This window comes from Anopheles funestus, chromosome 3RL (genome assembly GCF_943734845.2).
Source record: "Anopheles funestus chromosome 3RL, idAnoFuneDA-416_04, whole genome shotgun sequence".
Classification (NCBI taxonomy): domain Eukaryota; kingdom Metazoa; phylum Arthropoda; class Insecta; order Diptera; family Culicidae; genus Anopheles; species Anopheles funestus.
The window spans coordinates 47,691,812-47,715,767 of record NC_064599.1 but is presented as its reverse complement, the minus strand read 5'-3'; the positions used below and the strand labels follow the sequence as shown (position 1 = coordinate 47,715,767).

The window sequence follows — 23,956 nt, the reverse complement described above, 5'->3', positions numbered from 1 at the left end:
AATCATAAGCACACTAAACACTATCAAAGGCTAACTATAACATATGATAGAATATGTACAATAAATTGTTGTATTTCAAATTGAATTTAAGAGTTAATAAGAATGCAACGCTGCATTTGACACTTTTATATCAATCAAACAAAATAAAAAGGAGAACATTCCACTACAATATTTTTAACATCTAATGAGAACACAGTGACATCGATGAAGTAACACTTTAATTTATATCATAACATTATCAAATGTATCATATTCATATTTAAACAATAGTTTACTTTTCTCAACGAAACATGCAATAAAGTTTACTTTTTAATGTACTAATCGATGTGACTTGTATAATCGTTCTACTTTTATCATGTAACTCAACTAAAACAATATGGAAAAGCTATTTTAATGATAAAAAGTAATAGTATACCTGGTACGGTGTCTGGTTGGCATAGTTTAATGCGCCTCTGTTGGCACCACGAAATAGTAGCATTCTAGCGCAAGCCTCCTGATTGTTAACAGCGCAAACATGCAGCGGCGTATTGCCGGAAGCGTTTTGACCATCCATATCCGCACCGTAGAACAATAAATGCTCTAAATGATGAACTAACCCGTTCCGACAAGCCTACTCTCACGCAAACGCACATCACACGCGCCATAGTCATTAGAAGGTAAGTGGCAAAGGTCGTGGTGTTGTGCAAAGATATTTCAATGGCAAAAGATTTGGCATCCCAAACGTAACAAAGGAGGAAATTCGGTGAAAGAGTGATGTGTGTTGATCGTGTTGTTTTATATAATGATATTAAAATTACGTTTAGTGGATAGTGGTAACATTATTGTATAAAGTATTTTTCACAATAATGTTTGATTACAGATTCAAAATAGTACGAAGTTGTAGTGTAGAGTGTATTGTGATATTAGAAGAGGATATATTCAAAACATCAGAGAAATGAAAGATATAGGAAAGAGAAAGAAAAGAGAATAACAGAGTTTCATTAGAAAAATTAAAAAACATATTGTGTGAAAATTAAAAATTTAAATTTTCTAAATTTCTGAATCTTTGTATAAATCGATCTTCTCTAAATAGTAATCGAAGGCTCGAACATATCTGTTGGGGATTCTTTTGTTCAGAGAAGAAAACAAAACTTGTACATCCTTTTAAAATTAACATATTTGCAAATACAAGAGTGCACCTAAACTTTTAAATTATGGAAATTTTCAGTTTGATAAAATGCTGGTGCCAAATTTATATGTCCCATTATTAGACGAATTGAATTTCAAATACATCAAATTTAAAAGAAAAATGATTTCTTTTTTTAGTTTGTGTTCCTCTTCAGTTTCTAAACAAGAATCCTTTATACCCAACCACCAGCAAATCAGTAAATAAATTTTTAAAATAAAATAAATTTTTTAAAACACTATTACACATTACAAAATTACAGACCCGGACTACAATAAAATGCTACCGTCATCCGTTTGTTTCGATAGCATTTGTTTGGATAAATACGTGTAATGCAGTTTATTTGTTGACCTAACGATTATCATACCTGATGCACTTCCTGCCAACCTTGGCTATCCTGAATGCCGAGTGTGGCATGGTCGTGTAAGAGTACTTCACTGATTTTGGGGTCCGTTTTCCGTGTTACAGACAAGTATACAGGAGTTAGACCTTTCGTATCACGATAGTTTGGTGATGCGCCTAATTCCAGAAGTGTGCTAAAATGAAACAAATTACGATTAAACTTTTATACACATTCAAACTCACAACTATCGGTTGTAATTCTAATCATTTATCATTCTAGAACTACCGTTCCATTCATTTTGACTGATACACTTTATTTTAATTACATTAGTTTTCAGGTGTAAGCAATTTTAACGAAGTTGATGGATTGCTGTTACAGTCACAATAGATAAATTGTGACTAAAATAATCACCAATAAAAAAACGACAGAAATTCTTTATAAGTTTATTGTTAAACAAATGTAAACTTTCTCTAAAACGTAAAGATTTAGACTCCTCTAGCTAGGATATTTGTTTCATGTTTAATTAATACTTTAAATGAAAAATGAAATGACTTAACGTAAATCTCCTCGTCGTTGCAATATAATACAACATAATAAACGACTCTCTAACCGTAACAATCAAAATTAGAAAAATATTTTTAACAAAATAACAATGAACACAAGACTATATAGTTGTACTATACCGTACAGTGATTAAATATATCAATACAATTCTTATCTTACCTGACTGCTTCTAGGCTATCACGTTCAACAGCTCGATGAAGTGCGGTGGCTCCGTCACGGGTTCGATAATCGAGAAGAGCTCCGCCGTTTACAAGTGCGATTAACAGCTTGTTCGGTTTTTTCGAGCCAGTAGCAATGGTAAGTGGCGTTTCACCCGTTTCTTGACAGTGGAAGTTAGGATCCAATCCTTTGGCACACATCTTGGCGATTTTTTCCACCTGGCCACTATTGATGCACTCGATGAAACGTCGCAAATTCGCACGAGTGTGCAAAGCTTTCAGTTGACGTTCGTCTAGATTGAGCATCTTGTAGACGCGACGTTTGTATTTCAGCTAAAAATAGCAGAATAAAAGTAAATTTGTTTAATTGTATTAATTGTTATGATAGCAATAAAAATAAAATAAAATCAAATATATATACAAATATAGCTTTTATAAAATGAATTTGTCAACAGTGGTGGATTTAACAGTACGCGGATTAAGCGGTCACAGGGGGCTCTGCAGCCCCAAGTGTATAGAACAAAAACTATTTTCCCAATCCAAGCATTTTACAGTTCCGTTTACTTTCCCGCTTATGGTCCCACACGTGCGCTTAGGGCCGCTACAAAAGTAAATCAGCCATTGTTGGTCAACTTAAGCATTAAACAACTAAAACCATTTAATTTTCAATTATGCTCGGGCAAAAACAATATAACAAAGGTTTATATTAAACCAAACTAAAAATGATTTGACGGGCGAGCAAAATTTATTTAGATCTTTTAATTAAATCCATTAGTGATGCTACCTTCTACACAATACTTCCCATTTGCGATACAAACAATCTAATGAAATATGCAAGACACATAGAAAGTGTTGTTTAACAGGGGAAAGGTACAAGAGAAAAATTGTAATACTCATATTTATCTAACATGCACAACAATAAATTAGATGTTTCACATGCTACCGGTGCACAGTCCGCGACAAATGAATGAGCTCGAATTGTACGAATAGTCGATTATTTGACGAGATGCGTGCGAGCATATGTAAATTGCGGTTATTGACTTCTATCGCGTTTGCTTCGAGCTCACTGAACTGCGTCTCCAAGATCCGATGAAGCATAGAATTGTACCCGAATTGCAGCAAACATGATTTCCCCTCCATCTGCGAGAAACTTCATTGAAAACAATGAACTTCCATTTCGTAGTTGACCATCTCTACGATCAAGCATTGTTAGCATACCTGCACACAAACGATCTTTAGAGAAAAAAAATTCATATTCTCACACAACTACATGTCGGACCCACTCGCGTCGTGCATACCGGAAAAGAGCTATTAAACTAATCGATCGCACAATTAAAGGCAGTCTTATACTATGAAGGTAAAGAAGAAACAAATAGTAGACTGATGCAAACTTAGTGCAATATTCTAATAAAGTTCGAAACATATAAACGCTATAGATGAAATCACACGTATGAAATAATAAATAATATAATATATAAGCGTTACACAAACTACATTTATAAAAAAGTCATATCTGTTACAAACCTCCAAGTAGCCAACCGGTCCATGAAATGGGTAGTCTCCTAGCCTTCGTTCTTCATCAAGGAATTTGCCGGCTTTACCGTTTGATGGCGGAGAGAATAATCCATAGTTGAAGCTCTCTTTTAGTTCCTGTAAGTATGAACAGTAAAAACACATTAATGAAATTTGAACAACGTTGATTTTACGAGTATAACATATATTGGGAAATTGATAAGTAAATAGTAGGCCTTTGCTACATGTAGTTAAAAGTCATAAATAAAATTCAAAAATTTCCATTCAACTCGTGTCAAAGATTACTTAAAGGCACATTATTAAGTACGACATGAATTATAAAATATAGCATCCCTCGCAACATCGCCGCTCGAATGTTAATGATACATATCATTGTAAATTAATGATAAACTCATTTCATTCAAAATTCTACGATGGTTTCACTGTCTGAACAGATCTTGTCCCATGACTTATAGGTGATGTTTTCTCTAAAAAGGATACTGCACAGAAACCCACCGAATGCATCAAACGTTACCGGCTCGTCAGAAGATATCGTTAAATAAAAATATCGATCCAATACTGTAGACTCGAGCATCTGTAATAAAGCGGATGTGATGTCTCAGAACTAGCATCAAAAAATATCTTCTAATATTAGATTAAATTCAAATTATCCAACTCACGGCATCATTCTCGTTATCGTCACCGCTTAATGGATATCAGTGTAACAATCTTAAGGGTGAATATTCAAGTTTTTACCAGCACAGCATCATCACCATTCCTGACATCACAACGGCAACGATGTAGTAGACTGATGCATAGAAACAGGAAACCTGAAGAAATTGGGTAATTTGTTTTGCTTCCGGGCTTACATGATTGCTTGGCAAATGAACGTGTCTGCGTAGCTCTTATACTAATCTCACACTAGATATTTGTGGGCGGCTCACATAAAGTTTGATTGCTTATAATAATGTTTTTTGTTAACGTTTTAATTTATTGCTTACTTTAAGTATCGAAAGGCCTAAGGAAATAAGCGTTGCTTGCAACAACTTGCTACGTTTTAAATTTATCGCTTAACATAAAACCTCAATAAACCGCAAACTCAACATAAAACTTTAAAAACTTTCAATTAAATGCAATTTCCATTCCAAAAAATAGCGTATAAGTCAACGTGTCTCGACAGATCCCATTGATACTTGCAACGAACAAAAAAGTTACCAGCAATAATCATGTCCCAATTATTTGAGCTAGAAGTTATAGCGCTACTCAATAGGGTTTTCGCCAAGCCAAAAAAATCGAAATTGTTTTCTACTACCCAATAGAGACATAATGAATATTGGGAGAAAATTGTCAGCAAAGACAAACCTATACTCCGCAAACTAGCACTGACATAAGAATAAAGTTGTACATTTCGCTCACGTACACTGCGGTCGTTTGCGAAGCTTTATTGTTTTCATGCACCATCTTCAAATACTAAGCTCAAGTCACACACTGTTGTGGCGGCATTGCCGCTTTCGACACCCATCCTTTCCCATTGGAAACGTGTCCGAGGTAAGGCTTATGCAACTCAAATATAATCCACCAACAAATTAAGTTCTTTTTGTTTGGTAGGAAAATAAATACAAGCTGGAAGCAACGTGAAAGAATGGGGGCCACGATCAACTAATCTTGCGACTGTTCAGTAAAATACTATTATTTTTTATTTCAATTAGGAGGGCCGTATGACTTAAAATACTAATTATGATCAAAAGAAGGGTTGAAATTTACAAGACAACTAAAATATCCAAAGCAATACAATAATGTGCTTGTATGACCGGAAACAAACTGCCCTTCACTGTTTATTTTTTTTCAAGTCGTCATCATGAAAGTTTTTATAATTTTATGGACTTTAGTGGATTTTTTAAAATTATACATAATACTATTTTCAATACAATACACTTTACCGCCTTTAAACCTGAATCTGCTGATTTGCTGCCATAAAAGTGCTTGCACCTTTTCTTCACACGGCGTATCACCAGTGCCCGCATCAAGTTTGTATTTGCAAATTCGCTAGGTTCGGGGATGCTTCTTTGCTGTCTCTCAATAGGTGTTACTTGACACCATGCTTATGCTTTGTCTTATGGACAGAATGGTGCGAAACCTTAATTCCGATTCAGTTATAAAATGAGGTCTGCACTGAAGTGCCTGCACTACCGTAAAGTTTGAAGCGAACATTGCGCGGCTTAACATTGCATAAAAATAGAAGAATAGTTGCTCAATTGTGTCTTTCCATGGCAGGAATGTGATGACCTACCGACCAACCCTTTTTTTCGTTTACAACCAAAAACAATTGCTGTCCATCTGCTTCAGACCAGATCGGACCATTGAGGATACATACCATGGGATTGTATGCCTGTCGTCTGTCCGTGGAAACCATCGCCATAAAACCTCGTGTCCAAGCGATGCAACGCATCATTGGCTATCATTTGTCCGAAGGTTGGTATACTTAATTTTCCTCTCCCACAACACGCCTTGTACTCGCACCTGGTTCACAAAACATTTTCGCTCTTTTCGTCTGGCATATCTAAAACCATCGGTGGCAGCATAAAGCCAATTGTTAAACCCCCGTTTTCCCGATGGCAGTGGACATGAATCGTACGAATTGTAGTGCATTTTGTTCACAACGTTATTGGTATTTTAACACGCACCGCTGAACAACGAACGCAAACCTGGAAGGCAGACTATTCGGGTTATATACAGAAAACTACAGAAAACGATCGAATCACTGGGCAAAACTATACACGAATGTCACACGGTAAGGGAGAAAACAAACATCACAACCCATTTGAGACAACATAATACGTCGCTAGCGTCATTTTGGCTTTGAAGTGTAAATATGCTTTGTAAAATGGATTTGCTAATACGAATCGGAATCGCCTTGTGTACATCCCATCTAAATGTCGATTATCTGGTACAAAAATAATTGTTCATTTTATTCACCATTTGACCATGTCACACATTTTCTAACCAAAATAGTTAAACGGGTTCGGAGGCTACTGAAATAAATACACCAATTGAATCCAATCACATATACCGCAGTTTCGCATTCAACAGTAAACTGTAAACTGTTAATAAATGCACCAGAGAGAAAGACAATCTTTTTGCTCATTATTGAAATTCAAATCCTCTGGTAACGAAAAAAAATTGCATAGCTTCACGCAACACCTTCGCAACAATAGCTGTGTATTTATCACTGGATCTCTACAGCATGCCTAAGGATTGTGTTTGGTTTTAACAACGTTCTCCGCATACAAACGTGGCTCTGAAGAGGTGCTCGTTTACAGTAGCTGATCAATGCTTATATGCCCATCGATTTAAAGATGCGTGCATATGTAAATTTATACCCGTTTAGGTTCCGTCCACATACACATCACCATTGCCTTATATGAATCAATGCTCGCATCCTTCAATACGCACCTAACGATTGCACAAACAGCGACAACCCGCTGGTGTTGAAACTCCAATGAACAAACCGGAGTCACATTTTGAAGGCCATTGCCATCTTCTGTATGCAACAATGTAGTAGGTAGTGACGATGGTTTCTGTACGGGAACAATCTGCTTGCCTAGCAAACAATCTTTTCGCATGTTTTCAGGTGATCTTTTGCAAGGCGTCCATTGGCTTGGGCTGCGGTATAACGGACACGTCGATGCAACCATTTTCGTACGAGATTTTCGTTTTGTGTGTAATTTTTCATTCATTCCCTGTCTGATTTATTTGCTCACACAATGAACATCCCTACCGATACACAACGTTACTATAGGATCACCAACTGGGATCATCATCGTTATACCCCGCCCTCCGCTTTGCATTAAGATCCGTTTTTTTTTTTGTTTAAAAGTTGTATATTGATTACGTCCGCGAGGTTTTTAAACATTTTATCGTTCTCGTTCCGTTCCCACCGAGCGCATTGCTTCCTAACTAACCACCAATCGGACCACGAAGAATTGTTTCTCTTGTCTTTTTTTTACAACCATTCATCGCAATAAACGGCGAAAACCCATACTGCTGCCATCGTGCGCTTATTTCCATTTTCTTCTGACGGTCACCCGTAAGCATAATACACATCTGTTTGGTTTGGCGAAAGGTGAAAACGTTTTGCCATTTAAGTGTTGGAACTCAATATTAAAGGTTGAATTGGCAACGACGAGATACTTAACCGGCAAGGTTACAACGCAACAGATTTCTCGATACAGAAAAGCTAATTTTAAGAACTGCGGCAACTAAGAGAAGATTTGTAGCCTTTAGGACTTGTAATAGTTTCTAACCTAATTTAATCGATAATTGTTTAATTTTTTTTTTCATAAGAATTTGCATTTAATTTTAATGTCAAAATTTTTAAGGAGTAACTATATTCAATTTCAGAATTTCATCACATAATATCCAACAACCAGAAGCAAAAGGAACGATAATGTCTTTTTAGCATATTGATACCAAAAACCTCTTCGACATATACTGCTAGTTGAATTTAGTCTCAACTCAATATGTTTCAACGGATTGATAACCAGTTCCATTGACAGTGGTCCAAGAGAATGCAAAGTTTACGAGATTGAGTCACGGCCAATCTTGAAAAGAACTTAATATTCTTGTGTTGGAGATATTGAAACTGTTGCAAAATTTCTTCCCACTACAATTCAGAGCCACTAACAAACACCTTCATACCTGCTTGGTTTACGCGTATCTTAAGCCAGCTGAAACACTAACAAGAACAACTCCAAAAGAGGATTGAAAAGTCGCGTCAGCGTCGGATCAACGCAATCAGTGCGTAGGCGATCGCCAATTGTTCATTTTAAGTTGCTGCAACACCCAGGTTGACAGAGAAAAGCACATATACACATACGATCTTACAATGACGCCAACATAAATCCGCAAGGGTGTACACGTAAGTGTGTAATATGTTCTTACAGTTCAAAAAACCAGCACAGCTAATTCATGCCCTGCTCTCAAAAGTTGAGCATTTCATGTTATATATCGCGTACAATTAAAACATAACATAAAATAGGTAGCCATAAACATTAAACACACATTTTAAACACTGAGCATTTTTTTTTTTCAAAACAGAACCTCTATAATTCGGAATTTTAAACGCAACTAAATCAATTAAAGAAATCTCTAGTTAATTAGCACACCAAGGAAGCTAAACAAAATCCGCCAACTTCAAAGCCAATCGAAATCAAACCGGATGGAAGAAATCGCTTCGCAAATGGATATTTGATTAAACTAGTAAGGCTTCATGAACCACATTAAATAAAAAAACAATAACAATTGATAACAACCTGAAATTATTAACCAGTTCGGAAATTTGATTCATTATCATAAGTAGACTTATTAGCACTTCGTTTACTTCTTTCTGGTCTATCATTTTTCGCGTTTTTCAAACCTGGAGCTGGATAGTCAGTGCGACGTACAATGTACAGTTCCAATGAAATTTGGTCCTAGTACGCTAAAACCGACGTTTCGACCAGGTGTGCGTGTAACCACAGGCTAATGAAATATCATGCCAAACTTGTATATACTTTGCTCAAGGTTAAACGAGAACATATGGTTCGCAATGTTCGCAAAAAATGACAATATATCCGTACGTAACATTTGAGTTCTGCAACACCTGGCTCTGTTCAGTACAACACATTTGACATTTGAGTCAGTAAACCGTTTAGGTTTACTAGTTCAATTACCATACAAACGCAGGATTCGAGATGTAAAACAATGTAGAGATGATGCTCTTTGTTTATTTTATTGTTAACTATGTATCGTGCATAACCTGCACACTCTTTAGCTGTTTTCGCTAATCAATCTTCCAACTTCAGACCATAATATCCTTTGCTTTCTCCGTCGCTAATAAATTTTCGCTATTTTCCATAGTTACACGATTGAATGAGTAACGGAATATAAAACAAAACTGTTAGCCGTTTAATGCACGTAGTCTGCGGTCTGACCATCATTAAAAATGCATTTGCGCAAAAAAGGCTACTGATCAGCAGTTCCTAAACAAACCCATTACATTTAAGCCGTCCATGGGAAAGTACCATACGCATTGCAAAAAAAAATGGTGTGCAAATCTCCGAGCAAAGTTTTTTTTTTATCAAAGAATCAGTGTTTCCAAACAACTTGGAAAAAAACGCGAGAAGCGGTTGCTAGCATTCAAAACATTGAAGATTAGGTCATAGCGCGAAGGTGACTGTTGACAGTTCCCTTCTCTGCATAAAACTTCCGTCGATCACCAACATCGCCAAATCAATGTGGTCACCAGTAAACTTAAACAGCTATCAGGCATGAGTTGCTAATCGTAATTGTCGATTTTCGGTAATTCCTTCTCTGCTATATAATTATCAAACGAGACACGCTTACGATCATTATTGGTGTTGAGTGCGCTGAGTAGAAAATGAGTAAGGGCGCTTGACTACGCAAAACCTAACTCCCCTTTAGCAATCCAGCCAACCATTCATGTGGATAAACGCTATGGCCAACTTTTTACATTCCCATTTAGCTGTTGGATACGAATGAATACTTCACCCGTACCCTGCAATAGGCAGCAATTCTTCATCTTTCAAATTCCTGATCATCACTGAGCACGCTGGTAGTGATCGTGGTTTGTCGAAGTCGAACATGAAAATAATTATTATGTCGGGGGTTAAACACCTCCAGCCATTTTTTCGTGTACAGTACGGTCGAGCTGAAGTTGCCATGGCGTTGGTCAGTATACGCTGAGCAACAATAGGGTGTGAAATCCAAAGTATGAATAAAAAAAAAATTTAAACCGTTTTGATACTGTTCCTTCGCGCTTAGCTCGGTGGAATCGAGATTTGACCGACGATCGCATACGAGTTCATATAAATGTAACTAAATGGCGTTTTAATTCATTCTTAAAAGACATCTTTACAGCTGGAATATAAAAATGGTCAAAATGCACTAAAAATGCGAAACATAAATTATTTTCCGAAAAATAGTGCGAAGTTGGGTCGAGAAATTGTGGATTGGAATTTTATCTACAATTAAACATCCTCACACATCACCACGGTTTTAGTCGTGGTGAGCCTTTCAATTGTGAACAACAAATCAAGGTAGGCAAAAAACTCAACCAGCATCAACATGTCAATTGAACTGTACATGCCTTATTTGATGCACAAAACGCACATTAAACAACTTACAGTGGCAACTCTCATTTCAATTCCAACCATTTCTGCCTCTGACTTGTACCATCGCAGTTATTTGAGAAAATTTTCAAACCTTGGCGGTCAATCACATTACCATACAATTGCACAGGATACACAAAAAGCTGTAAAAACTACAGTTTCCTTTAAACCGTGTTCACAAATAACCTCTAAAACAAACTTTTCAGACGTATGGAATAAACAGTTATCTTATCATGCAAAACGTTTCAAATAAAATACAGCTTCCGGCACTAACAATCTCGCGGATTTACATGAAAAGTTATATTTGCACTAGGTAGTCACCTAAGATAAAACAGAACAAAAACAACAAATTTGTTAAAATTCCTTCCCAGTTTGAAAGGTTAACGGAAGACAAGATTGTTTCAAAATTTTGTCTCTACGTTACATAACAAGAAGGTCAAAAGCGTTTCTCACGATATTCTAATAAATTCAAAACGCTACATGATATAAGTGTAATGTAAGATCCGGATGAATACAATGATGTCCTCGGAAAACCATCTCTTAATTGTGTTTAAGAGGTGGTTTAATAAGTTTATAGCAGTTACAAAATTTGGGTAAGTAGTGGTCGATGTCTAGATATAAATAATAATTCGTGTCACTTGATGATTGCTTTGAAAACTCCTTATTGACTTTTGTTGGGTGGAATTATGCTGATAAATTTTCGTTTTGATATGTTTACCATTCCATGAATTTATGTCTTCTCATGCTCTGAGCACGACCATCAAAAATACTACTCATATTTGTATCTTTCACGACATGACTGTCAACACTATAACTATAAACTTATATCACAGGAAAAACCTCAACTTCCTCCATATTACATCTGTTTGGTAAAATATGAAATACTGCTCTGTTTCTAGCAATGCATCATTCGGTAAAAAAAATAAACACTTCCTCGTTAATTCGTTCTTGCACCATTTCCTAGTGGCCATAGATATTAAATTCAGGGCAAATTCTTTAGTACATGGATTATCTTGACTGAAAATGCCTGTCGTATACCATGATGCAAATGATGGATAAATAATTCAATCTTTCGAGCTATTGCGCATTACATGCAGGTGGTATATTTTCGGTTCGGTAGATTCTAGCTATAAATATCTGGCGTCGCGGAATATCAACAATCATCAACAGTACATAACGAAGGGAGATACAGAGGAAAAAATACAAATCGTGTCTTTACATATTTGCACGAGGAACAGAGTAGAAGATAAAATGAGCAGACAAATATTGGATTTACATTATATAATTTACACACGAAATGAAAATTTACCGCGAGATAATGACATAATCAATAATTTGAAAATGACATCAACAAAAGAGTGAACAGTATTAAGAATGAAATAGCCACTAAGATTTAGTTCGTTTTGACATACGGATATAAATCTTTGCATTAGCAATACACTTCTTTGTGCCATACTTCACGTAAAACATTTGCTTTACAAAAAATCACTTTAATACGATGCAAGTGGATCAACAACAAAAATACTGATTTATTCCTCGCGGCTATAATGAGTCAGGTGGATCGTAGTTATGCTTTACCTTTTTTCCAACCCCAGCACAAATACATAGAGATCATTGACATGTTTGCTACGGACAGTAGATTAGTGACGGACTAGTGCACAACGATCATTCGTTTTCCACAACGGCAATGTACAGATAAATTTTGGTCCTACAAAAAAAGGGTAGCCAACAAGTCTGTTGTTCAGGTTCTTAGGATCTATTCAAGTTAGTGCTGTTCCTCAAATGACGCAAACCGTAATCCGATCAAACAATCCCAAGTCCCAGATCTACAGAACGCGGTTGTTTTAACGTGTAGCAGTTTGTTTGCCAAGTAAAGAATCAACTCACAAGCTGTACGTTCGCCGTCATATTCTTGATTTAGCAAGGCGACAGCTTATTCTGACTAGCGAATGGTTAATCGCAGCTTTCTGACCAATCTACCAGTAACAAAACCAGTCGGTCTGTCGCCAAAACACCATCTGGATTCGGTACATTTGGTATGTGAACAAGATCAAATATAAACAGGTTTTTACCAGAAAATACTTCTTACTATCCCTTAGGAAGAAATGAAACCGTACCAAATGATTTCATACGACTTGTCTGTCGTCGAGCAGATGACATTTTATGCACCCTGTTCCTATGGCATTCAAGGCTTATTGTGTGGATCATAATGTTAAGTTTGACCAGAAGAAAAGCGTCCAGTTTATAGGAAGGCATTCATATATGTATCGGCCGATATTCATTACCATCTTTAGTACATTTCATTAGCATATGTCATAATGAATCATTCGTCATAGATTTGAAGATTTTGAAATGTGATTTGACTATGAGTGATTTTTGTTTGTTGGTTGTATTTGGCCATATTCATAAAAAAAATCCAGTACAGACGTGACTCGACTTAAAAACCAGTCTAACTGTCGCCAGAATCTTGATGACGCAAATGTGCTGAAGAACACTGACATGTCTCATCTAGTTCGGTATCTTCGGACCTTATATAGATTTATTTAAAATTTACAGTTATTTATAATAATTAAATAGTTAGAAACTACCAATTAAATTGAACTAGCAGCTGCGTAAGACAGGCTTTTTTACAAACGCATTCGATAAATTTTCGATTGCACACATTAATATATTTTATATTCAATAAAATTGGAAAAGTTTAAGATTCTTACTTCCTTTATGTATTTCTTTCTGTTTTAAAATAATTTAAATTGTTTCCCTAAGAAATTCAGAAGAATTCAGTAATTCTTCTGAATTTCTTAGGAAAACAATTTAAATCTCTAATCCGCAGTTACATTTATTGCCACAAAAAAATCTTCAACCTGTCCTATTCTTCAAGCCACAATGCGCTTACATAGCCAGCGTTTTACCAAGAGTGAACACTTGTACGATAAATTATGTTGAAGCAATGCTAAACTGAAAAACATTAGACCACATTAGCCTGAAGAGAATTGAATGGAACCATTGTTGTTGTAGGTGCAACAGGGAAAGAAATATCAAAAAGGTATCGTGCGAAATCCCACGGTTGGCCTTCTCAAGGTGATCACTATTGGGAGATTTCTTCATGCAACTCTTGAGGCTTTCTCGTGTTTTCCATCCGATCTCGAAGTTCACGAGATACTGTGTCAGTCATGACGCGATTACCTAATAGTGTGCCACAACCCTCACTGTATTATAGTGCCTGTATAATCATAAAAACGTCACATCGACGGCGACGTAATGCCTCCTTCCTGATGAGGACGTAGGATCACTGGGAGAGCATTTTGTATTTATCTCATTACTAACATAACTCTCCTACACGCAGCGTGAATGGGCAAGTTTATAACAAATAAACACGAAAGTGTTAAGCCGGAGCAAAATTTAGTTACTTTTTTGCTGGAACATTTTTGACAATACACGACACAATGAAATTGATATGCTTCTATAATGGAACCTTTTTAATGAGAATAATTAATTAATACTTATGTCTAATATCAAATGGTTTTAATTCTATAAAAGTTAAAACTTAACATTTGTATTTATGAAAAAATATGTTAATTACTATTTCCTCAATATAATAGTTGAAAACTAAGAATTATTCCAAATCCATATTTTTAATTTAGGCACATTATTACAAAAAAATAAAAATTACATAAAACGATGTTACACATCGTCTTTATCAATATGATAGATTGTTTTAGATAAATGAGGTAATATGACGTACAAAACGAATGCTCTTAGCAAGCCAGGTTCTTCCACCAATACCAAGGCCTTTTAAGATACTGCTAATACCTACAGCAAAGCATTACAGTATGGCTCCTTTAGTCTCGCAGAGAAACACAAACAGAAACAAACACAAGCAGGAATCTATTTCTATAATTACAGTAATCAACGAATAAGTATCCTGCACTTTGAATCTCTGATACAAACAATCGTTTCAAACCGGTTGGAAATTTAAAGTCACTGTTACATATCGTCATTAAACGCCACAAACAACAAACACCAGCTTATTTGAATAAAACGATAAAAGCAATGAATAAGTAAAATCGAAATGACCTTGAATTTGGACTGAACTAAATAAATAAATCTACTTCACGCATTACTGCTCGTGGATGCCCTTATTAGAAGGTTTAAAAAAGTTTTTTTCCTTATCTTTCTTCCATTAACGGGATTTGAGAATAAGATTTCAGTATCATGAAATATGATAAGGGCTTGATAAAATACAAAATTTCTTTGAAGAATAAGAAAATAGATTTTTCTTAGAAATAGAATAGAAATAGAAATAGTCTGAATAAAGACAGCTTTAAAAATTTACCACCCACACTAAATATACTTCAAGCAGATGTGTTTCATGCAAACGTTATAAACATTACCAATATAACGCTTACTCTAAATAATTTAACGCACTTTATTTAATGTATTTTATCGCATCGAAAGATAATTTTGGTTTATTTACCAATATCAATAATTCAATGGCAAACTTCAAATTATTAATTAACAGTTATGGCCGTTTGTCTAGGCACGCGTGCATTTTGTTTCATAAAAGGGAGCTTCGATCAATAATCTGTGAAGGTTTATGGTCAGTTTTAATTTTTCTTCCGCTACTCACAAACACTAATTATCGCTCCCAATTCAGATGACTCTAATAGTTTGAGATTACCCAATTTCATAACGAATAAAATGAGAAGCAATGTTGTAAGATACCAACAGCGAAAAGGCGGCTTCTGCATCCATAAACGGGAAACGCTCTTCTTCGGACATGTACAATAATAAGTGACGACCTGCGGCATAATACCAAGCAATGTGCGGTATGGTCGATGGTCGATGGCATAGGACAAAAAAAAATGAGAAAAAAGTTAAACTAAAGCACAACAATAAAACGTTTACAATTTTTGCTCGTTCGAGCTGAACTGAACCGTCCTCCAATGCAGTTCATAAAAATGGCAACTTAGCAATCAGATTTATAACGGTTATTTTCTTTCAAGTCGAGGGACTAACTACATTCAGCAAATTAAGCTTTTTCCGAGAGGTGGAAGCAGCTAATCGTAGGAAAGCAGTCTAAACTTTCATTTAAAACCGTTTGCACTGCATATAAACTCTCTCTTTCTCTACGTTCCGTTTCAGCAATCATCGCAAATTTAGCACATGATCCTCGGAACATTGTTGGATGTGTGAGAAGCATCGTTCCGGCTACTGAAATTCACATCTTGATCACTATGCTTGCGATGCACGCGATAATAAACAAAGCTGCAATTTTGCTCGAGTATTGTTCACTTTTGAGACATTTGCATCGTAAAATACACTTACAGTACATACAAAGGTAACTCTGTGTAATCGTTCACATCTCTTGATGCCATACGTTAAAAACATTTACAGTCATAGGTACAGATCTATCTCACATGGGGATATCTTTCTTATTTGTAACTTCAAAAACGTTTTTGGTCCAGATCCGCTTTGCCTATTAGCGGACTAGCTGTAACTAGATTACATACAACAGAAAAGTCAACTCCTATGCATGGGTGGCATAGTTTCGCCAAGATTTTAACGATCAATGTATCAGAGAGCATATAAGCGCGTAATGGCGGCAATACGAATGGATATTAGAAAAGGTATTAGATTTTAATGTCAAGGTTAATAACAATACGTCAATATTTCGCAAGCAAAACCAAAAACCATAACAATGCTATGGTAAACAATAATAAAACAATTAAGAATAAATGAAAGACACTATCGACAGAGACAATTTACTCTAATCTACTCAATCTATTCTCAAACAAAAAAAAGAAAAAACAATAACCAAAATTGTGCGAAATAAATGGAAAGATCTACAATACCCAATATCTAACAAAATAAAGCTTAACTTTTGTAAGTGTTTTAACCTTACCGCATAGCGGAATAGTAAAACATCAAACATTATAGAACAAAGTAACGGAAATAAGATGATTGGCATATTAACTGTCCCACGGTGCGACATAATTACGCCGATGGAAATTTGTATGAACTGTACCGTTCTGGGCGACACCACTGAATGCATAGTTACTCGATACGTTGAAAACCACAAATTGGTTTTCCTGTGGATTCATGGCTGTCATCCTGTAGGAAGCAAATTTCCGAGTTGAAATTTCCGACAGATTCATGTTTACTATACCACATTGCATGCATTGAGCTTCCACCAAACAAAGATGAAAATCGATCGTTTCATGAAGAATTCACATGTGTACTGCACGATGCATTCGGAATCAAATACGTTGCAGAAAATCAACGTAAACTTGTAACTCAAGTAAACAGCAATTTTGGGTAAACATAAAATGATACCGTATTGAAATTTGATTTCGCAAATAGTGTGTCTATCGAGTAAATGCTAATAACTCGCTCTCAGGGCGAAGAGTTCTACTACCTAAGTCTCTAAAATTTCTTTAGAATTTAGATTATCTAGTTAAATCAAATGCTAATACAATTAAAAAAAGTTTGAAGGCAAATTTCCTCTGAAACTCCGGAAAATGTAAAGAAATGCTTGCTTTAAGCGTCCATTGCCCATTGCAATTGATTCATACCCAATCCCTAGACCTAGCTGGACGCTCTAGAAATAAACCCCTCATAATTTATAGCTGCATCAAACCTGCTCTGCTAACCACGGTACTATCCACGCTAGCGAAAGGCAAACCACAACGGCATCCGATCATCAAGTCAGCAGAAGTGCAACAACCATGGTACGAATGTTCGGCTTGACTAATATAATATCTAGCAGACCGAACATCGACTAGTGCCGCGCAAAATTAGACACTAGCGCTGTTGTTAGCCTAGTTTAATCTAATCTGTCTTTCGAGGTCACATTGTCTATATCCCGGACAAGTAGTACGCGATTGTAGACATAATGTAGAAAAACGTACGAAACGAACAATTCACGACCGAATTTGATCAGTATGTCTAAGAAAGTCCGTACCGACAACAACACATGCATCGCATTTCACACTTATTAGATTAACCTCTCCATCGTGATAATTGAAGATTGCGCTACGGTTTACCGCTATAATGTCTCTTCGTTCGAGTTATTAGCACTGGAATAATTGGCAATGTGAAATTTTCGATGACCTCCAAAGTTATTAACTGGTTTGGAGGATGAACTAGTGATACTGTACCAGTTTTCATGTCACACCGTTGCTGAAATGAAATTTTAATAATCTGATTTCTTTCTTTACGTGAATAGTGTTCCTTTCATGTTAACACAGCTGGTCTGTATATTTTGTATCTATCAGTGTATCTATAGTATCATAGTATTGTTGTATTATTGTGCCAACTCTAACTTAGTTACTTGATAACAAATTACAATAATATGTGCCGCTACATGTATCAGGTAACACATTCAACCATTCAGAGAAAAATGTTGACCTATCTCTCGAACATAACTTCACTCATAGACCAAATTCCTGCAGAAGCAAAGCAGTTTCATGACTCATAGTAAAAATATTCTAAATCGCCTCTTCAAGGTATGACTCTTCTAAGACTTTACATGTGATGTTGAAGTATCTCAGTGAATGATTCAGATGAAAATTGGCTGCTATCTGTTCAAGTAGTAAGATAATAATTACAACAAATACTGTCTACAATAACTCAAGTAATGAAAGTCTTTGGTGACATTCGTCGATAACTTCACTACACAGCTCTCTTAAAGGTGATATATTACATATGTTGATAAAATCTGTCTTTACGTCCAGATGTATCTTTTGAACGATAAAAGACCAAAACTGTTTATAAAAGCTACAACATTTGCTTAAGTCATGCTACTACGCCTTGCATCGAACGTGAATCACTGACGTTTTTATACACGTTGTCAAAATTTGCAGACATCGCTGATGCCATCGTAAAAGGTAATAAATTTAACGTTGAGCATACTCAACTGATTGGTCGGATTGTTGACACAGAGCGCAGTAAAAAAACAGCATACGTGTGACGAATATGGACACCATCAACGATCGTCCTTCTCAGTTTCGCAGAAATGTACTTCAACTGTGGTTACTACGTATTTTTCTGTTGGATTTTCCATCCAACTTAAAGGCTCAAGCAATACATGCATTGCATGAAAACATACCCGCATGTTTAAGTAGCGATCTTTACAGTTTAAGGACGTAAGCCAAACATATGCAATCGTTTGCGTAATGCATCTCGTGATGCACGCGCTAGAGGTATGTGGCATGTCAACATGGTTCATACTATTGGCTACTTGTCTAGCAATTTACCAACAACGCTGACGGTACATATAGCCAAAAAAAATCACACAACGATAAACAATCAAACAAATAATAGAATGAAAGAGCCAGATGAAAAGCCACAAATTGCAATCAACTTAATATCTCATATCTTGATAGCTTTGAAATGAAGTAACATACACGCTAAAAATTATTATTAAGTTCGTATTTTACGCATTGGAAAAAATGGACTGAGTAAGACATGTTTGCATTTCTTAGTTTTTTCAATCGTTTACTACGTTGTGCAGTGGAAAATAATTCCCAGACCAATCACGAAGATTGCACATTCATTCTAGTTATTCAGTATGTTTTTTTTGTTAGAATGATTAAATTGATTGAACACATCCGGCACTGTGTTCAAATGTTGTGGGATTTGTGGAATTGGCACTGACACGGATTCATGTAGTGTAAAATGTGTATAGATTTGTTTATTGCCCTACATGAGACGTGTTTCTAAATCATCGCACAACGTCAAATAACTCTACAAGTTAAATTACTCCGAACCAATTTTGTGAGTACTACCAATTATTAAAGATTTTTTTCGTAGGCTAAATTGTTTCATTAATACACAGAGCAATGTTGTCATATAAACCAAAATATTAAAATAAAGAAATAAAATAAAGAAATAACACTTAAACTAAGCTACCACGAACCCACATGTACGTGGATACGCTATCCTGTTTTAAACATGTGCAATACAATATCAAACTACAAAATTAGGAATGTATAGGAATTGTTCAATTGTATAGCAGTGTTTTATTAATTCAGATTTTGAGCTCGCTAACGTATTATTTATTTTTTTATTAATTATTTTACGATAACATATAAAGTTGTCATTTCATAAGCATTATCAAACCTGAATATCGCTTTTATATAAAATGTAATAAATCAACATTAAAAGATACAAAATACATGCATTAAACCTAAATTTCTTACCCAAAACCAAAAGGCGACCTTTCGGACGAATAGTGTTGCGAAGCATGATGTTGTTTAATTGTGTGTAATCAGATACCAGTAAAGCACGTGGAAGTGGTAACCAAGGTGTATTTCCCAGCCAAGATCGAAAAAGTGTTACAAAAAAAACACAACAAACTAGATAATATTTTTAACATATTATTTTAAACAACTTATGTTCCATGCAAATACTTTTCAACTAAATTTCATTCAACTTTGCAAAAAAATTGTTGTAAAAAATATGATTGATAAAAGGTTTGATGTTATCAAATGAGCATACAAGTAATGGTCAAAATGAGTAAACATGCAATGATGTCATCATTCCAAATTATAAGTTTAGAAATTCAATGAATTGAAATACATTACCTGAAATGGACCATATGCACATTTTTTGCCAAATCTTTGAAACGAGCACATATACCCAAAAGGTTAATATAGGACACCAGTAAAAAAAGAGAATTATTACCTAACAGTGCACATGAATGCATTGAAAAATCCGCTAATTATAGTCTGTTTTCTTATGCATTTGAAGGTCGGAAAATGCAAAAAGAGATTTTTTTTAAATTTCTTTGTACGCATTCGACGGTAGGTAAAGAAAAATACCGTATGTTGTACATGTGCAACCCAAAATGATTTCTTCCATAAGTTGAATAGGCGTTTTATTAACCGTTACAAATTGTAAGTACTTTTTTTAAGATTTTTTTTTGGCAAATAATACATTACATAGAAAGTCAGTCATTTATGTTGATAACGGTTAAGTTTACATTAACATTTGATTTGAACTAACTGAAAAATGTTAACTTCAATTTTACAATATTATCACAAACGTATACCAAACGAGCAATGTTTAATTTACTCAAAGCTAACATTTGAACATTTATTGGTAGGGATTATTGTTTTGGATGGAACAAAAAATCATTCAACCCATATCGCACTGGGCCGCCTCGTTTTTGTATCAAAACTGTTTAAAATTATCTTCAAAATTACTACACATGATTGTCAAAACAAAACACAGGTGAAAACCCCTAAAACAGACCAATAAATCTTATCGACCATGCTACAATTATTCTTCCAATAATGTTCGGTGTGTCGTAAATACAGGTATTTACTATTTAACTGCACACGTATCGGTACAAGGTCAAATATCGACGAATATAAAAAGGGTTGTTTCTAATATTGAACTTGGAGGCCCCATGTTGTGGTACCACTACAAGCTCTAAGCTTTGTAATCCATTCAAGAAACAATATTGAATCCTCTTGGTCTGCATACAAAAGCATATAAAATTAAAAGGTCGATCAAAAAATTCCTCAATACCGCTCTGCCAAAGGGTTCCACAGGTATATTGAAGAGAACATACATGAGTTGTAACATGAGTTACAATAGGTTTTTTGCTAAATTATATTAAGTTAAAAGAAGGAAGTTTTATATTGTACACAATTAGTTTAGAACTCATTAGTATTATTTAAAAACTATATTAAACATCATATATTTTATATAAGATGGACTTCAGTTTATATTTTTCACATAATTCCAAGACACGTTGATTAACTTCTCGAAAATTCTACCAACACTTCAGCACGAAAGCAAATCAAAGCAAATTTCAAACAGGACTTTTAAAAAATCTCTCTTCCCTTTTGCAGCTGACCGAAACGTAGGAGGGTTTTGACCGACAACACTACGCCATTTCCTCAGATTCGCATCGCTGGTCGTTAGAAGCACCGGACGAAACGGGTTCCAAATGATGGACAAACTAATACACACAAAATTTCATACCACGTTCAAACGATGGATGGGCAATCGCTCGAATTCCCGACCATCGCACACCTTGCGCCTTGCCTCTAGAAAAAAAAACCCTGGCCACCATTTCAGGAGACACACATTCGTAAGATATTCCAGTGTAGCTTAACCCATTTCTCTTTTCCGCGTTGCACACGTCGATCCGCGAGCGAGTGCGCACACTTACATAGCGCGACATGACCAACGGCTATCGATTGGCCACGCTACAGGAGCGTTTGTGTGATGTTGAGCGAAACGAAAAAAGAACAACGGAAATTCAAACCGAAAACCGGTTTTCCAAAACCCACTTCCATCTAGCTCCACCGGAGAAAAAAAGCTCTCGATCGCATTGGTTTTAGTTTGTGTCCAACAGCCCTACAATGCCGCGAGCCGTCTGGACAGTGTGTACGTGATCGCAACCCAGTGTTGGTGAATTTGGTTTTGCTTGGAAGCTGGCCCGCATTCCAAGCCGGTTTCAGTATTGGAGCGTATGTACATGCAATCATCGATGATGAGGATGATGATGGTGATGACGACGGCAAGCACTAGCAAACGACCAACTTGGACGATTACGCTTGAAACGCTTCACCAGCGATCAATGGGATACCGCGCAAAACTTCTCCACTGACTTAACCACCAAGTCCCGAAAGCCTAACCGAGATTTGCGGCCATACGGTGAATGCTTTTGAGATATTTTTTTTATATGTGTGACGTGACGTGATTGGATAAAAATCCAATCCTGCAGATCAATTGCTGTTGTGCGGCGGTTTACTTTTGGGCGTTATATCGCACCATCATTTGTTTTAGAAGTATTTATCGGTTTATGTAGCTGAATGACACATGGATGTATGAATTTATTAAAAATTCATTCTTAAGTCTGTTATCCTAATAAGAGCTAAATAATGATGCGCTCAGGATTTCAGCTCCAATCAGCTATTTATGAAACTAGGTGTATTCCGACAAACCTACAGTAGGTATACGTACACTTACTGTTATTCTCAGATGACTCTGTGCGATGAAATGCACGCTTCCGCTTCGTGATCCAAAGACGAACGTATTACTTGCATACCTTTCCCTCAGCGATTTCCTTTCGCATCAAAGGGCCCGACGTAAACAATAAAAATAAAAATGCCTTTAACGTTGTCTCGCCGGAATGATGAGTTTCTGTCTATCTGATACAGTTTCACCCAGCTTCGATAAGTATAAAATCGTGCCTATTCGAACCACGGCCATATTTAGCGTTCCTTTTTACGAACGTTTCTATCCACCAGCAACAACACATTTTGTTCAGACTTCTTCACTTCTTCCAACCGAGCCAAATACTCAGGTAGTAGGATAGATAGATGCACTTCCGCCATTCCTATGGCCACATGTGCATGCAGAAGCTTGGGCAAACATGCGGTGACCGCGATTCTGGAGCGTATATTCCGTCAATGGGTTTCCTCACCACTCACGCGGTAGTCGTGAAATGCTGGGAACCCTTTGCTTCCCGTACGAGGCTAAACGATACGAACAAAAGTGAGAAATGTGCCACTAACCAGAAATGAATCTACGGAATCAATGCCACAGACACACATCAAATGCTCTTCCCAAGATCGAGTTTCTCTCGACATCGTCACTGATTTACACCACGCACATGCTTATGGTATGAAGATGGGTCAGCATCCATCACGAGGTTTGTTATGCGTAGAACGAGGTACCATCATAAATCAGGTACCTTTCGTTAGCGCTTCTAAGCTAATCAGTAAAAAGCTAAGCAAAAACACGAGGTTTAATTTCACTTCGTTTTTTAAGTAACTCTATTACTCGCTGCTCGCTGCTACTGTCATTGAAGGCTATGATGAGTTTAAGGTCTCATACAAGTCGTTTTTTTTTGTGTGTACTTTGACGGTGAGAGACCAAAAAGGCTGGAAGATTTCCATATAAACTGACTAGTCAATTCAAAACAACAACAACAACCACAAAGTTTCGATCATTTACTGGACAACTGTCCAAACAAAGCTGTTTTAAAAAATCGTTCGACTAACTTGACTCACATTTTGCGTATTCT

General features: G+C 36.1%; 2 protein-coding genes across 12 annotated transcripts in view; both read right to left on the bottom strand.

Annotated features, from left to right (window-relative positions):
• The window catches only part of LOC125767752 (SH3 and multiple ankyrin repeat domains protein 3), a 57,375-nt gene that overhangs the window by 10,498 nt on the left and 22,921 nt on the right, over positions 1-23,956 (bottom strand). For 8 of the 10 annotated variants that reach the window (XM_049434614.1, XM_049434621.1, XM_049434623.1 and 5 more), the window contains 5 exons: positions 20,112-20,129; positions 3,755-3,880; positions 2,232-2,563; positions 1,533-1,701; positions 416-610 (listed from right to left, as the gene is read on the bottom strand). In XM_049434614.1, coding sequence (XP_049290571.1) covers positions 416-610; positions 1,533-1,701; positions 2,232-2,563; positions 3,755-3,880; positions 20,112-20,129 — 840 coding nt within the window. The remainder of the gene's footprint in view (positions 1-415; positions 611-1,532; positions 1,702-2,231; positions 2,564-3,754; positions 3,881-20,111; positions 20,130-23,956) is intronic. The other 2 variants (XM_049434620.1, XM_049434624.1) reach the window with 1 other exon arrangement.
• The window catches only part of LOC125767774 (uncharacterized), a 61,894-nt gene that overhangs the window by 28,897 nt on the left and 9,041 nt on the right, over positions 1-23,956 (bottom strand). The gene's annotated exons all lie outside the window — the stretch shown is intronic.